This window comes from Tamandua tetradactyla, chromosome 14 (genome assembly GCF_023851605.1).
Source record: "Tamandua tetradactyla isolate mTamTet1 chromosome 14, mTamTet1.pri, whole genome shotgun sequence".
Classification (NCBI taxonomy): Eukaryota; Metazoa; Chordata; class Mammalia; order Pilosa; family Myrmecophagidae; genus Tamandua; species Tamandua tetradactyla.
Window position 1 is genome coordinate 65,692,750 of NC_135340.1, and position 17,276 is coordinate 65,710,025.

Here is a 17,276-nt window from a genome sequence, read left to right on the forward strand (position 1 = left end):
TTTAGACATTTTTACAGCCTAAGAACTGTAAACTTGCAGTTTAGTAAATTCCCTTTTAAATAGTCATTCCATTTCTGGGTATATTGCATTCCAGCAGCTTTAGCAAACTAAAACAGATTCTGGTACCAGAGAAGTGGGGTGCTGTGGTTTGCAAATACCAAACATGTTGGAATGGCTTTTTAAATGGATAAGGGGAAGATTCTGGGAGAATTGTGATATACTTGAGAGAGAAGGCCTAGAACACTTTGAAGAGACTGTTGGTAGAAATGTGAACTCTAAAGATACCTCCAATGAGGCTTTAGACAGAAATGTGTCATTGCAAACTGGAAGTAAGGTGACTTTTGTTTTAAAGTGGCAGAGAATCTGGCTAAATTGACTACTGGTTTGGGATGGAAAGCAGATTTTAAAAGCCACAAGCTTGAATACTTGGCTGAAGAGATTTCCAAATTAAATATGGAAAGTGCAGCCTGGTTTCTCCTTGCAGTTTACAGTGAAGCATGCCAGGAAAGAGATAAGCTGAGAACTGAACTCTTGGGTACAAAGAAAACAGAAATCGATGGTTTGAAAAATTCTGGGCTTCCAGAAAGGAGACTCCAGAGAATAGTGCTCCATTTGAGGATTTAACCAAACATTGAAGCAGTCAGGCATTACAGGACAAGACAGGATTGGAGATGGAGGTATCCAGGAAGGATCTGTGGAAAGTCCTATTGTCTGATGGTCATGGTCCCTGGATACTACACAGAAAACCAACAAGAATGTTGTGGGCTCTGTATAAACAGAACCACTGCCAATCTGGACTAAATGGGACAGGAAAGGGATAAATTAAAGAAAAAAAATACCTTCAAAGGCAGAACTGTGGAAGCTAAGGTCTAAAGCCAAGAAACCTCGGATCAGGAGAGTAGACCCACCCATGCACTTGAGGGTGAGTTTGCCTTGAAGGCAGAGGGTAGGCCTTCCGCCTAGATGTTCTGAAGAGCTATTTTGCCCCTAGTCTTCTGAGAGGGTGGGACACATTCCTTGGGGATTGTGGGCAGCTTGGCTGTTACCCTAGTGTTCTGGAGGGCTTGAGTGTATGTCCCAGAGATGGTAGAGATCCCACGTGCTATCCCAAAATTTTCAAAGAGTGGAGCTGAGAAAAAGGTGGTCTCTCCAGTGTCCCCCAAGGTTGCATTTGGACGGAACAGGCTGCTGTGTAAGCCCATAAGAAGGGTGAGACTGCCACTTTCTAAAGCCCTGAGGATAAATGGCTCTTAGACTTTGAAATCTAATGGAGTTTGCCCTGCAGGCTTTTGGAGCTGTTTGAGTCTGGTGACCCCTGTGTTCCTTCCAATTTCTCTTTATGGAAATGGGAATATATATCCTATGACTGTCTCTCCTTTGCATATTACCAGCAGATAACCTGTTCTGAGTTTTACAGGTCCACACAACTAGAGGAAAATTTTGCCTTAGGACAGACCATGCCTGTAACTGACTTTAATGAGATTTGGTACTGCTGCTGACTTTGTATTGTATTTGTATTATTACTGAAATGGTTTAAGGCTTTGTGATATTGTGATGGGATGAATATGTTTGCATTTGGAAAGAACATATCTTTTGGGGGTCCAAAGGGTGGAATGTACTGGTTTGAAACTATTAGGTACTCCAGAAAAGCCACGTTCTTTAATCCTCATTCAACATTGTTGGGTGGGATTTTTTTTTTATTAAGTTGTTTCCATGGAGATGTGTCACCACACATCCAGTAGATGTGATTACTGGAGTCCTTTAAGAGGGAACCATGTTGGAAAAAGCTTTAGAGCCCACACAGCCAGAGACCTTTGGAGATGAAGAAAGTGCCCCTGGGAAAGGTTTCTGAAGCAAGAAGCCAAAGAACCCAGCGGATGCCAGCCATCCGCCTTACCAGGTGATAGAGGTGTTTTGGACCCATTGGCCTTTCTTGAATCAAGGAATCAAGGTATCTTTCCCTGGTTGTCTTAGTTTGGACATTTTTACAGCCTAAGAACTGTGAACTTGCAACTTGATAAATTCCCTTTTAAAAAGCCATTCCATTTCTGGTAAATTGCATTGTGACAGCTTTAGCAAACTAAAATACATGGTCAGTCAAATAAGTTTATAGATGACTACATTTTATGGCTTGCTCTTGACAACAAAGGTTAACAGAGGCCTTGAGTAGACCTGTGGTGTATACTTATATAGTTTTGTTTAGTCTACCACTTTTCAAACAGACTGGACCTTAGAATATACATACATTCTATACATGTACACAAACATAATCATACCTATATTTGTATATGCATGTGTGTGTGTGTGTATTTTTTGTAGCAGTATTCACATGTGGTAGAATGCATTATAGGAAATGCTAGCATAGGATTAAAAAAAATAAAATCAAAACACTGTGGTCAATAGAACACTTTTACAACTCTATGGGATCTATGGGGGAGGAGTGGGAAGATTACCACTGTTTCCAACATGGAAAAATAATGTAACACATGCTTTAAAGGAGGGTGTGTGCACCAATGGAGAGCTGGGTGTGGGCAATCCTATTTAGAAGACTTTTCACATATGGAAATCTTAGGCTTGTTTCTATCCATCATTGTGCCTCAACCTTTCAAAGAGGGACCACCTTGGCAACCCACCAGGAAGGCCACTGCAGGCTAAAAGGGAGAGTATGAGTCAAGGTCAGGAGTGTGCTTGTAATATTTGGGGAAATAACTAGATCCTGAGCATGTCTGTTTGGGGAAACACCAAGAGATCTAGGATAGGTCTTGGCAAAACTGTTCTTGGCAAAACTCTTATTTCTGTACATAAGCCTTAAGAAGCTCTTTTGACCATGTTTAAATAAAAGTTCCCATTCCCTAATCATGAAACCATCATGGATAGTTTACAGTACTTCAGAATCTCTGAGAATGGAGATAAAAATTACACAGCTACAGTACAAAATGGCCAGCCCAATGAGACAAGATTAAGGAAACTGCAACCTAATCTTTTTAGGAAAATCAGGGGCTTCCTTAAACCAAGATTAATGCAAGAGCTCAAGTGCGGGCAGTGCTCTGAGAATAAGTGGCTTAGAACATTTATAAAGAAAGGAGAAGTATCAGAACTATGTTGGGACAATGGCATGGTGATGGGAAAGAAGTAGTTTTGAGAGAGAAAGTAAAAGCCAATGGAAGTGAACACTTCACTGAATGGAAAGTAGAGGGGTATGTCTGAGTGGATGCTTTTATAAATGATGTTCAGCAGGAGCACAAGTGATGTTTCCATGTTTCTAGAAAACATCAAGCTCTTCTAGAAATACCAAGTTGTTGGTGTAAACAACAAGATCTCACCAAGCCGAGTGAGTGGGCAGAAAAGAGGCAAATGAGCTTTAGCAGCATGATAATAAATTTTGGGAAAAATAAAGTTAATGATAGATATAAATGATGATGGGCTCTGAGCTATTTGCTGCAGCCCAGAGAAATGCTGCTCTGAGCATCAACCTAGGAGCTGTGGTGGTGGGGAGGAGTGAGGGGTCAGCCCTCTACTATTCCTCCTCTTCGTCATACGACTTTGTAATTCTCTACTTGTTGTTAAGGGGTATGTGAAGAGCTGGTATGTAAGTATGGATAGCTGTATCAAAAAGATAAAGTTGGAAGTTATTTATTATAACCAGCATGTGTACACACACACATGCATACATACACAGTATAGATGATGGCAGGGAAGAGAATTAGCTAAAAGCAGTAAGTATAAATGAGATATAGACAGGGTACCCAGCAGAAAAACACAATCTGTAGTGCTGAATAAGCACCATCAATCAAGGCAGGGGGCTCTGAGTACAGAGGGGGAGTTCAGAGGTTAGAGGGCAGCCTAAGGACTTGGGGAGGCATAAGATCCTGGACAGAGTGATTTATGGTAGTTTATGTTCCTGGTACTCAATCACTTACTTTTGTAAAAAACTTAAAGCAAGGCTCTGCAAGACAGAGAAGGCTCACAAAGTCATTTCACAATGAGTACTCATCCTCCTGCACCCAGAAAAGGTGACTGGACCTGTTCTGTCTCTCATGGGGCTCTATTCTTCACTATTAAGGGCCAGTAACCCTTAATAGTGGAGAGAGTAATGTGCTTCCCCTCTGCCTCCTCTCATTTCCTTTTCTGTTCTCTGAGTGAGTGATGGGGAATCGGGTGGCTGTGGGAATGGAGGTAGTAGGCAGAGTGGGAATCCACAACAATGTTAAATACCTTCTAGAAAACATGTTGACTCTCAGTTCTTGGTATCCCTAAGTAGCTGTGGTGTCAAAACTATTAAGGAAAGCTTAAATAGTGTTTTTTGTTTGTTTTTTTATTTGTTCGTTTTCTTTTGTTTTTTTGTTAAATAGTGTTTTTAAAACATAAACCTAACACAGTTACAGCTTCCAGGGAGACTAACTGAATAGTTGCCTCTTTAGTGGGATCATTCTATAAAACGTTTTCCTTCTGTTGTACAAAACTGTAGCTCATATGCCCCTGGAATATTCAGAGGAGGTAGAATGAATTAGTCAAGGGATGGTGGGGCCTTTGCATCAAGGACAAATAAAAACCTTGCTCCTGCTCTCTCCATACAGAAATTAGCAAAGCTTAGAAGCTCATGAAAAATGACCTTTGTTGGCCCTCCTCACACTTGGGTGAGACAGACCTGAGGCATTCTTTCTGGGATACTTTAAAAAACATCACACTAAAACTCAGATGACTAGGAATGGATATTTTTGGCTGAAGGGAAACCCTACACATTCCTGAGGCTTTCTTGGGTCTGGCCCCGCTTCCAAGGGACCTCCCTGCCTTGAAGACAGTTCTCCTGGGCACATACCTGCTGCTGGGGAAGACCTAGGGTCCACCAAATTTCTACCACCTGCAACAAGTAACAGCTCATGAGTCCTTGTTGTGGAGTGACCATGACTCAGGCAGGGCCTCCACCAGGCCCCACAACAGGGTGTGCAAAATGAAAATATTCAAATCTTTCTTTATGTTAACTTATTTTTCCTAAAGAGATAAATTAAGCTTTACGGGGTGCAAGGGTGGTTCAGTGGTAGAATGCTCACCTTCCATGTGGGAGACCCGGGTTCGATTCCCGGATCATGCATCCCCTGCTCAAAAAAAAAAAATTAACTTTACTAATATTTAATATACAGACTGACCCTGGTCCCCTCCTGGTGTGTGGCATTCAGAGTAAAGAGGGGAAGGTCCCCCCCATCACACTGTACACAGCCACGCTGGAGCTGTATTCCTTGCTGGTTTCCTTTCAGCAGCTTTGACTTATTTCAGCATATGTTTATGTGTGCTTGATTAAGACAGACTCACTGATTATATTACTTAGTTCTAACTAATCTCTCACAAAATGGACCAATGATTTCAAAAGATTCCTAACACCGAAGACTGAAGACAATCCCTTAATCATGCAAGACAATATGAACAGCAAGAAAACGGCACCACTGACAATTACCCTACTTGGGAGAAACAGCTCCTCCCAGCCACAATACAAGTTAAAAGTAATCATCTTAATCAGAACTGAGAAGAAATGGGCCATTAAAATTCCAAAAATTTTAATAAGGCTGTTTGAAATAAGGACTTCAAACACTTTTACTTGCCTGGGGATATTTCCCAAGGCAGTAGGATGCCATCACAATCGGCAAGACAGTCCAATGCATTGTTTGTGGATCTTTAGCTTGTCCTATGGGGAACGGAGAGCACAATGAGGAACAAGCACATGGATGACTGAGGAGGAGGAGAGGGATGAGTCTAGGATAGTGCTGTGTGCCTTCTAGCTGGGGAGACAGGGCCCTTACTGTGCTACTGACTGAAACAGGAATCTCAGAGGGACCAGGATGGAAGAAGTCCTGAGCATGATGAGTTCAGAGTGACCTGGGGGGCATCTGGGATGGTTGCAGGAGCCTATCTAGTAGGCATCTCATATTCGGCCTGTTCTACCCTGAGATTCCAAGTTTTCCATTCAATCCCTGTTCCTTCCCATTAAGAGATGGGGAAAAGGCTCAGCCTCTAAAATAATTTGTCAATTAGGGATCCTAAGGGGCAAACAGATTCTTCCTTTAAAAGGCAAATGCCTATTTAACTGGTTAAAGTATAGTCTCTACTCACAGCTTATTGTAAATCAGAACTCCATGGGAATTCTCTCCCTGCTTTTCGGCCCACCACAACCCTGTCCCTCCCCCCACCACTAAGAGTCTAGTTTATTTAGAAATTAGCATATGAAGGGAGAGGCAGTCTGAATGCAGAAGGATTTGGGTGGATATTGGGAGGCATAAAGACTGAATTGCTAGAGACAGCTCAATGTAGAACAGGAGGTGGTGTTAGCCAACTTTCTCCCCTTTTGCCAGTGGTCAGTTGTCCAGCTCCTATGGGCTTCACTACCTTTGGCGCAGGCATAGGACTGAACAGTTTTTTGCTTTGTCCTTGGTGGCTGCTCAGACCTAGAGATCCATTTATTTAGTGGCCAGGAATGGAGGTTCAGTGCTTGTTGGGGGTGCCAGGCATGAGGATATATACCTAGATAGATCAGATATTTTAAGTGTTCTGGGCAAAGACATAAAAATGCAATGGTAGTCTAAACAGGGCACTTCCCATAGAAAAACAGATTCAAACCACTTCAATATCTTTGCACTGAAGAATTACACTTTAAAGGCAGCATTTGATCAGCTTCAATATGAAGACCAAGTTTTTCTCAATTTAGAAAAACTCCTGGGCCTTGACGTAAACTTATTTCAGGTTAAAGGAAGACAGACTGGCAGGGTCAGCTGTAAACCCTTCAGCCCTTAATTTCATCTTGTCTTAAAACTTCAACCCACTCACCCATCAGCACTGAGCAATCAGTACTCAATAACTACTGAGAGATAATGATAACTACCGAGCACAGGCTAAGTACCCGAGCTTTGTGTACACCATTGGATCTAATCCTTACAACAATCCTACAAGAGATGTACAGTGAGCCCCATTTTACAGATGAAGTAACTGAAACACAGCTGATTTAAGTGATTCATTCAGCTCCACTGGTGGGCCCAGATAAAGCCTGCCATCTTTGCCTTCCTGCATCTGCTCTCAGAAAATTACCCTTGGCTCCCTAAGGACTGTGATTTCTCACTTATCTGAAACCATTAAATAGGCCTCAATTTAAATCCTCATCTAGCAAGGGGATTTATGTTGTGTCTTTTTTTTTTTTAATACAAAGGAATGGTCTTATGCAATAGAACGTAATCATCAAAACTTGAAGACAGACGTAGCTTTCATTTTTAGAGGGAATTCTATATATTTCAACAGTTAAATATTGACTTTGCTTTTCACATTGATTTTACAGCCAGCTCTGAAACCTCAGCGTGCATTTGATAATTTTACTTACCAGCGTTAACTGAAGTGGATACTTGTGAAGTCACTAGGGGGTGAATCATTTCCAACTCAATCCAATTTTGGATTTCTGAGAGATATTTTTGTCTCGTTGCATTAGAAGAGCAACCATCACTAAAAACGTCTACTTACATGATTTCTTTTAAAAGCAAGATGTTCTCTCTTTCCCTCTGGCATATAACAAATAACCACTGTCTCTGAACAATAGGGTATATTCAGGCATAATAATAATAGAGTCCATTTATGTAGTGTTTGTTCTTCTAATGCTTTATGCACAGTAACTCATCCTATCATTGCAGCAACTCTATGAAGTAGGTCCTAATATCAGCATTGGTGTTGTCATCATCCCCATTTTACAAGTCAAGGAACCAAGGAAAAGATTTGGTAACTTGTGTAAAGCTGCCCATTTAGGAGGTGGCAGAGCTGGGATTCTGCCCCAGAATTCTAAACTGCCATCCATGAAATGGCAAACATCATTTTTTTTCAATTACTGCCCACTACAAGATGAAAAGCAAGCGACAAATTTTTTTCCTTAGACTTTTTTTAAAAATCAGGATGCACTGCAAATATAGAAAGAGCAAGATAATAAACAAATACTTGAGTGACCATCATGTAGACTGAACAAATCTTAATATTCTGCTCTCACAAAGGGAGCTCATGTGAAGCCCACTTTATTCTCAATTTCCTCTCTCTCCTTTATCCTCCCCAGGGCTATATACACTTCTTAAATTGATGTGTCTTTGTTCTATGTTTTATACTTTCACCTCATGAGTATGCATTCATCAACATTATATTGAGTGTTTTTAAACTTCAAATAAAAGGTGTTACACTACACAAATCCTTCTACCACTCTTCATTCAACATTATGCTTTCAAGATTTAGCTTGTCAGTCATTTAATTTCTTAGATGAATGTATCATATATACATGTTTCCCACTGATGGACATTTAAGTTCTTTTCTGCAAGCAAAAACAGTCCACAACCCTGTCTCCATGTGCACGCACTCAGTCTGTTGGGTTTTCTACCTACAACATGAGTGACACGCGTGCTACCCGATGGCTGCCAAGCACTCGGCAGTGAGAATACACTAATTTTCACTCCCAGCAGCAGCAATTAAGAGTTCCTGTGGTTCTACTTCCTCATCAACAGTTCGAATAGTCTACCTTTTTAGTTTTTGCCTTTCAGTTTTTGTTTAGATTCAAAATGGTATCTTGTTTTAATTTGCATTTCCCTGATTACTATTGTGATTGAACCTATTTTTGTGTTTATTGGGCATTCAGGTTTTTCTCTTCTGTGAATTCGTTATTCATATTATTTGCTTTTTTTTCACAAGTGGATTGCATGTCTTTTTCTTGTTAATCTGAAGGAGTATTTATATAGTATGGATTCCAATCCTCTGCTTATTACAGGAGTTGCAACTTTCTCCTCCCAGCCTGTAGCATTATGCTTTAACTTAGATGTTTTTAGTTATTATAGAAATTTAAAATTTAACACAAGTCAAATGTGTCAACAATCTTTCTCTTTATGGTTTGTGGCTTTTGTATATTGTTTTTTCAAATCTTTTCTTACCTTGGGTTGTAATAGAATCTCATGTATTTTCCAAAAGTTTTTACCTTTTGCTTTTCACATTTAAGTCTTTAAACTATCTGGTATTTCTGAATATTGTGTGAGGTAGGGGTTCCTTTTTTTAATTTTCAATTTATTGAATACTCCATCTTTTCCCTACTGACCTGTTTTAGGCCACCATTTCTGTATCAAATTTCCATACTGCACAGGTCTATTGTTGAAATTTTGGCTCTGTTCCATTGATCTATTTTATATATCTCTGTACCAATACCATATTATCTTAATTACTACAACTTATAATCTTGATAGCCATAGGGAAGCTCCCCATCACCCATCATATCCTTCATAGAAATTGTCCTATTCTTGCTTTTATTTTTCCATATGAATTTTAGGATCTTTTGGTCAAATTCCATGAAAAGCTTGTATTAATCTGATGTACACTGGTATAGATGGTATTGAATCTTTCCATCCATTAGCACGATATACCTCTCCATTTAGTCTGATCCTCTGTGTCAATGTTTTATAATCATCTCCATAAACCTCCTGCAGTATCTTTCATTATGTTTACTCCTAGGTATCCTATAGTTTTGGTTGCTATTGTAAATGTCTTTCTTTTCTATTCTAGTTTCTAAGTGGTTATGACATGTATAGGAACCCAACTGATTCCTGTATATTTATCTCCTATTCAGAAATTTTGATGCATTCTAACAGATTTTATGCAGCATCTCAGAATTTTTATGTAGACAACTACACTGCCTGCACAAAATGACTGCTTTCTTCTATTTCCTATTTCTTTCTCTTGCCCTAATGCACAGGTGAGAACATTCAGTACAATGTTGAATAATAAGCATGCTATTGGCATTCCTTTCTTGTTCCTGACTTTAACAGGATTGCATCTAAAATTTTCCCCCCAGATGTCAGCTGGTGGGTTTTTGATGGATACAATTTACCAAGTTTAGGAACCTTCCTTCTGTTCTGACTTTGCTAGGATTTTGTTTATTTTCCTTTTCTTTTCATGTAATTTAAAAAAAAACTTTAATTGTCATGTTTCTTTAGTTTTTATTTTTTTACTTTTGGAACATTAGACAACATAAACATTCTAATCACATTCACAATATTGTGGTACTTTCACCACCTTCTATCAGTAAAACTTTCCATCTCCTCAAACAGAAACAATATACCCACCAGGCACTAACTCCCCATTCCCCCTGCCCCTCATCCCTGGCAACCTGTATTCTAATTTCTGTCTCTATAAGCTTGCATATTCTCCAATATTTTCTTTGTAGCTACCATGGAGCTTAAATTTAGCATCCTAAATCTATAATGATCATTTGCTTTGGAATTACTTAATTTCAGTAGTGTACATGAACTATGTTCTTATATCCTGCCCCCAACCTTTATGGAGTTCTTGTCAAAAATTACATGTTTATATATTATGAATCCAAAACCACGGATTTCTTACTTCACTTTATGCATCTGCCTTTTAGATCCTGTAGTAAGTAGCAGAGTTACAAACCGAAAACACAGTAGTACTGGCATTTATATTTACCTAGGTCTTTACCACTACTGGAGATTTTTACTTCCTCATGTGGCTTTGCGCTCGTCTGTTGTCCTTTCCTTTCAACTTGCAGAGCTCTCCTCAGCATCTCCTGTGGGTCCGGGTCTAGTGGTGATGGACTCCTTCAGCTTTTGTTTATCTGGGAATGTCTTAATTTCTCCCTCATTTTCAAAAGATAGTTTTGCCAGATATAGAATTCTTGGTTGGCAATTGTTTGCTTTCTACCTTTACGTCATCCAAATGCCTTCCTGCCTCCATGGTTTCCCATAAGAAACAGACAATTAATTTTATTGATGCTCCCTTATACATGACATGTCGCTTCTCTCTGGTGGCTTTCATAATTCTCTCTTTTATCTTTGGTGTTCAACAATTTGATTATAATATGCCACAGCATGGGTCTATTTAGGTTTATCCTGTGTGAAGTTTGTTAAGCATCTTGGATGTGTATATTCATGTCTTTCTTTAATTTGGGAAGTTTCAGCCATATCTTTGAATAATTTCCTCTGCCCTGTTCTCTTTCTCCTCCTTTTTGGACTCCACAGTACATATATTGGTGTGCTTGATGGTGTCCCACAAGTTCCTCAGGCTCTTTTCACTTCTCTTCATTCTCTCTTTTTTCTGCTCCTCAGACAATGATTCTACTTGTCTTAACAAGTTCATTGAATCTTTCTTCTGCCAGCTCTAATCTGTGGTTGAATCTCTTATGAATTTTTAACTTGTTACTATGATCTTAAGGTCTGCGTGATTTATTTTCAAAATTTCCATCTCTCTACTGATATTCTCTTTTTGTTCATCTATTCTTTTCCTTATTTCCTTTAGTTCTTTGTTCACATTTTCCTTTAGTTGTTCAAACATATTTAGGACCATTTTTGAAAAGTCTTTTGTCTGGTATGTCCCAGTGTGTTCCTTCCCATTGTTATTTCTAATATTTTACTCTTCTCTTTCACCTGGACCATTGCTTCCTATTTCTTTGTATGTTTTGTAACCTTTTGTTGAAACCTGTATATTTTGGTATTTTAATGTGTTATTGCTGAAATTTAGATGCCAGAGGGTCTGTTTCTTAACCTTGTATCCAACTAGTGTTATGACAGAGTCTTTTTTGAATGCCAGGAGCTAACCAAAAGAAGAAAAAAAAAAAGAAAGAAAAAGGAAGGAAGGAAGAAGGCAAAAAGAAAACACTTTTCCCAGACTTTGCAGATTGACCTGAGTGAACGCTCTCCTTCCTGGCTTATACATACAAATGATGAGTTTAGAGGATGGCTCCAGGCCAAACTGTAGGGTTCTCCCTGCACCTTTGCCCATAAATCCTGTCTTCTGGCATGCGTATGTGGCTCTAGGAATTCCCCCTTTACATGGTTCCAAATGTTCCCTCATCCCTGGGAAACAGTTTCCTCATGGTCCCGGGCATTGTACTGTACTAGCATACAGCCAGTAATCCCTTGCCCCAGACAGTCATTTGATGACTGTCCCACAGTGTTCTCTAGGGGAGCTCAGTGAGCTGCTTTCTACATGCAAGACAACTTCTGGGACAGCAAGTCCCTCAGGCCACCATCAAGTTGGAGCAGACATACAAATTTTCAATATGTGCACAAGGGTTACTCCGTTCCCTCCAGAATCAGGGATCCACACTGGGAGCACAGGCCAGTTCCTCGCCATGCTGGTGAGGGGTGGCAGAGGGGCAGGCCAGGTGGGGCCTGAATTCCTGTAGCCTTTAAGTAGCCTTTTTATTGATTCAGTGGTTTCCTGTTAATGCAGTCCTTTACTCTCTGGAGCTTTGAGAAAGATGTTTCTGCCTGTTTTTGCTGGTTGTTCAAAGCTTCCGTGTGTGGGATGGGGGGTGGGGTATGCAGCCCTGAACATCTCACTCTGCCATCCTGAACGGGGCAGGTAGCTTTGTTTATTTTTAATTAGGGCTGTCAATCAAATATTATTGGAGGCTTTCTTCGCACTTTCAACTGAGATGATCATATGGTTGATGTCCTTTAATATATATTAATCTAGATAATTACTAAAATAATTTTTTATTTGAATCATCATTGTGTTTCCAGGATAAGCCCTGCTTGGTCATGGTGCTTATATACTTAATGTACTGTTGAATTCTACTAGCAAATATATTTAGCATTTTTAACTATGTTTGAAAGCGAATGGTCTTTAATTTTCCTACTACTGTCCTTGCCTAATTTTGATAACAGAATAAATTAGCCTCATGTGCCGGTCTCAATCTGTGGTGGACCCCAGAAAAGCCATGCCCTTTGATCCTCATTCAATATTGCTGGGTGGGAGCATTTTGATTGTTTCTATGAAGATGTGACCGACCCAACTGTGGGTGGTAACTTTTGATTAGATGATTTCCATGGAGGTGTGTCTCTACCCACTGAAGGTGGAGTTGCTTGCTGGAATCCTTTAAAAGAGGAAACATTTTGGAGAGAGTCCCTTTTGGTAGAGCCACGTGAAAGCCAGCAGACGTCGCAATGTTCACCATGCGCTCTTCCAGCTGAGAGAGAAACGTTGAACGTCATCGACCTTCTTGAACCAAGGTATCTTTCCCTGGATGCCTTAAATTGGACATTTCTACAGATTTGTTTTAATTGGGACATTTTCTCGGCCTTAGAACTGTAAACTAGCAACTCATTAAATTCCCCTCGTTAAAAGCCATTCTGTTTCTGGTATATTGCGTTCTGGCAGCTAGCAAAAGTAGAACACCTTATAAATGGAACTGGGTAGTTTTTCCTCTTTTTCTATACTCTATGACAATGTGTGTAAGATAGTGATCAACTGTTTTTAAAGGTTTAGGAAAACTTACTGTGAAGCCACTTTTGATTAGTATGTATTTTGAGAGTGGAGGTGAGGTGGAGAATCACCTTCTTTAATGTTTACTATTAATTCAGGCATAGAAGAGCAATCATTCCTCAAAACAATGCATACTCGCTATTTTCATTTAACGACTGACTTAAGCTTCCCTGAAACATCTTTTCTTTCCAAGAGCATCCACAAAGTAGGCAGCTGACCTGAGTGCTAGATCACTCTCAGGAATATCTTGGATGCTTTTAGTACTGTCTTCTCTGTCCGATTTTAATGGGGGAGATTGAGGAGCTATTTCTCAAATATTTTCTTTCTTTAGCAACCTTATTACAAAAAAAGATACATGAGCACTGAGGAAAATCAGAAAAGACAGATAAGCTAAAGGAAGAAGATGAGTCCCCACAATGCTGCTGCAACCATGGTTAACAGTATCTAGTCTCCCAAACATCCTTCCATGCATGAACATTTTAATATTCTCCAAAAAATGATGTCACTGAACACTGTTTTTAATCTGAATTGTCACCCAACATACTAAGGACCTCTTTCCATGTCAGTAATGTACTACATCATCGTTTGATGAGAGTGTAATATTCTACACCACAGATGTGCTACAACTTCCTTATCAGCCCCCTTTCGATCGATTTTCAAATTGTTTCCAGCTTTGGCTATCACAATATGAAGTAGTCTTCAGAAAGTAACAAGTGATGCAGCACCAGACTGTGTGGTAGGGTCGAGGGCGTCTAAAGAAGCCCCTGCTGATACATGGCAGGATTCCCTTCTAATGCCCCTCCTAACCCTGTAAGTGGCAGGCAACACTAAAGGGAGCCCCGCAAACAGACCTTCTGGCTCTGCCCATCACCATCCCAGCCCTCCCACCAAAAGCCTGTTGTTCCAAGGAGAAGCCAGAGGGAGCTCAACCCATCACAAAGAGAGCATTGCACTAGCCCAACTGGGTGAAGAGACAGTCTGGCAGATGAGAGCCAGACAGTTCCTAACACAAGTTGGCTCTCCCTGAGGGTGGTGCCCTGGTTGCCAACCATGCTCTGAGCCTTTGTGCCTACAGCTGAATCCAGCAGCCCCTTACCCAGGTCGAAGAGGCACAGCCAGCAGCTTCTCTCACCCAGCGGAAGGCCTCCTCCCACTCGCGGAGTCCCTGGCCACCCTCGCACCCTCCCAGGGAGAGTGGTCCTTGCACACAGCTTGGACACAGCCCCTCTCCTGCGCTGCACCGTGACTGGCTCACGGCTTTTGGCACCTGGCACCGCGTTCTTAGAAGACTGGTGCTCAGAAGACTCGTGTATTCTCACAACTAGAACAGTGCCTGCTGTGTACAAGTCACTCACTAATGTCTGTCAAATGATTGACTGGATGAATGATTTCAGTGTGTTCTTGTTCTTTGAGGCCCAGATACTATCTGTTCATGATTCACACCTGGAATGGGGTAGGCACTGGGGAAGTGCAAGTCGAACTGAACCACATGCAAATGCCTTCTTAACTAAGGCCCACCTCTCACCTTCTGTAGGGAGCCGCCTGCCCTGCCCATCAGGCTCTGCCTGTTTGTGCCCTGACAATCACCATCATCACCTGAGGGGGCCAGCTGAGTCACCTCCCACCATGGGGAGGAACCCTCTCTCCGTGGCTGCAGCGTCCCTGAGCCTCACATGCACTCACAAGCTATTTTAATTCCTGGGATCTGTCAGAGATCAATATAGCATAGGCCACGTCTGTCTCTCTGGGTGATCCCCTCTCTCTGCTGGCAGCTCCCGAACTGTTTTCTATCACAGCAGGCGCTCCAAAACCCAGGTTCAGACCACCAGACGTACTCATGCAGAGCCCGGGAAGGATGCTGACTTGGAAATATGTGAAATCAGTAGACCAATGTAATAAAAAGCCAGTCTTAGGAATGCTTCCATTTGGGAGTGTATTCAACCTAAAATGTTAAAGAGCAGGCAATAAAATGGAACAAAACACCAGTCTATACTAGAAGACATAAAGAAGCCATGGCCTGAGGCAGCAGGTACTTGTGAGCCTAAAGGACTGAGGCTCCTGGAAGGTGCTCTAAGTAGATTAATACATGTTAGCCCTCAGCTCAGGGAATAAAAGTAAAAAAAAATAAAAAAGATAAATTGTTAGCTGTACTAGAGAGGTTGGAAAACAACAGGGAGAGAAAACCAGAAGGCACTTCTGGATGCAGACGAGTTGGCAGGCAGCACTACGCCTTACTCAATATTCTATTGAATTTTTTTTTTCAGTGGAATATGAATTTTATACAATGACACTGTTGGATGTCAGTCAATTCGAATGTGGAACAGCCGGAAAGGGGCACCCATTTATAACACCCCTGACATAGTCTCTGTTGTGATTTGTTTTGTTCATTGATTTGAGAACTGAGATATGAATTAAGCCATGTTTTGGGTATGCGCCGGTTCCACAGTACCTGGCACGGTGGAGTGAGTGTTGAGGCATGTAATTTGCATTTGGGAGGGGAGATGGTGTGTTATCTCACTCTCCTGCAAGGTCTCCCAAGGTTGGGTTCCTAAGCTGTGCCGGCACCCCCTTCTCTGATTCAACCACTTTGAATCCAGTGGGAATTGCATTCATGTTACTCAAGAGCTAAGCCCAAACTAGCTGTGGAGACCTGACATCTGGTAAGCTAATCATAAATGTGTCTCTCTCTGAGTCTTCCTTTCTAAATTAAACTCTCCCCATACTTGTCTCAAAGGCAGTAAATTATTTATACTTCATGGTAATGCCAAATGGTACCACAAAAAGGGGCAGTTTACTCTTCCCTGATTGAATCTCGGTATTTTCAAATCAAGTCACCGGGTACGGGCACTCACAAATGCTGAGAATGGCTGTCCATCCGAATGGCTGTCCTGTGGACTACAGGTACCAGGGTTGTAGCCACTGAGCCACTCCCCAAATACAGGAAAACCAAAGAGCCGAGCCCTTGCCTTGTGTCTAGCCACAGAGCCAGCAGTCAGGAGTGGAGGAAAGACCAGCCTCACTCCCCACTCTGCCACCCACCAACACACCCACCATGAGCCCAGGGGCTCATTTCCTCTTTCTGGTTTCCCCATTTGTTAAATGAGGAGCTGGACTACATGATTTTCCACCAATTTTTCTATAGTCCCAATTCAATAGTAACTCTTTCAGAATCAGAAATTGAATTTTGCTTAATCCTTAAAGAACAGCACTGGGCACCCGTGTGCCAATGCCTGCGGGGTAGATGATCAGCTTTGCTTGCTCTCACACGCTGCTTCCCCCCTGAGCTCTCGCCCTGCTCTGCTCCTGCTGTGTTTCTACTGCTTTTCCCTGCCTCTGAAAAACCTGGGACTTTGACCTTGCAAAGCCCAGTGTTCCTCTTCTGTGGTTTCCCTCTGAAATGTCTCCTCTCTCCCCTTATTCCTGGGGCTCTTGATTCCTCCCTTTAGGCCTTCGCTTGTGTTGGCCAGAGACCAGGCAGTCATGTTGGCTCTACCCGAGGCCTCTTCCGGTGCTGGTGTCAGGACCCACAGGCCAAGCCCTGCCAGCATCACCAAGCCCTGGCCAACCTGGGGCCCCTGCCGCCTGGTGAGGACGCAGCTCCATGTGGGGGTTGGGTCTGAAACCTCAAGGTCAGTTCTTTCCACTAGGCCTCACACCCCTGTCACCCCACCTCACCACCCCAAGGAGAAAGGGGCTCATCCTTTCCCTACTGTCACACCATTTTGTGTCTTCTCCCCAAATCCAAGCACCCCCTGCGGCATGGAAAACCCTCCCTCCACCCATACCCAGGCTTATTCAAGGAACTCCCCTCCCACCTGGCCTCCCTGGCTCATTCACTGTGAGATCTGGGAGAAGGGAGGGTGCCCTAGCTTCTGGGTTCTCTGCAGTATCCCTGGCATATAGTAGCTCAATAATAAATTTAAACCTCAAAAAATAAACAGTGACTGGCCAGCACAGGAAATGACACTATGGGGAAGAGAGTGTGGGGCCAGGGATGG

The 17,276-nt window shown here is 41.8% G+C and overlaps 1 protein-coding gene across 3 annotated transcripts in view; it reads right to left on the reverse strand.

Annotated features, from left to right (window-relative positions):
• The window catches only part of TNFAIP8L3 (TNF alpha induced protein 8 like 3), a 51,418-nt gene that overhangs the window by 18,023 nt on the left and 16,119 nt on the right, over positions 1-17,276 (reverse strand). Inside the window, exon 1 of one of the 3 annotated variants that reach the window (XM_077127884.1) lies at positions 7,361-7,463. The exons of 1 other annotated variant lie outside the window; for it this stretch is intronic. In XM_077127884.1, the coding sequence (XP_076983999.1) occupies positions 7,361-7,409 (49 nt within the window). In that variant the 5' untranslated portion in view covers positions 7,410-7,463. Of the gene's footprint in view, positions 1-5,051; positions 5,074-7,360; positions 7,464-17,276 lie in introns of those variants that run through there. One more of the 3 variants, XM_077127885.1, reaches the window with a different exon arrangement.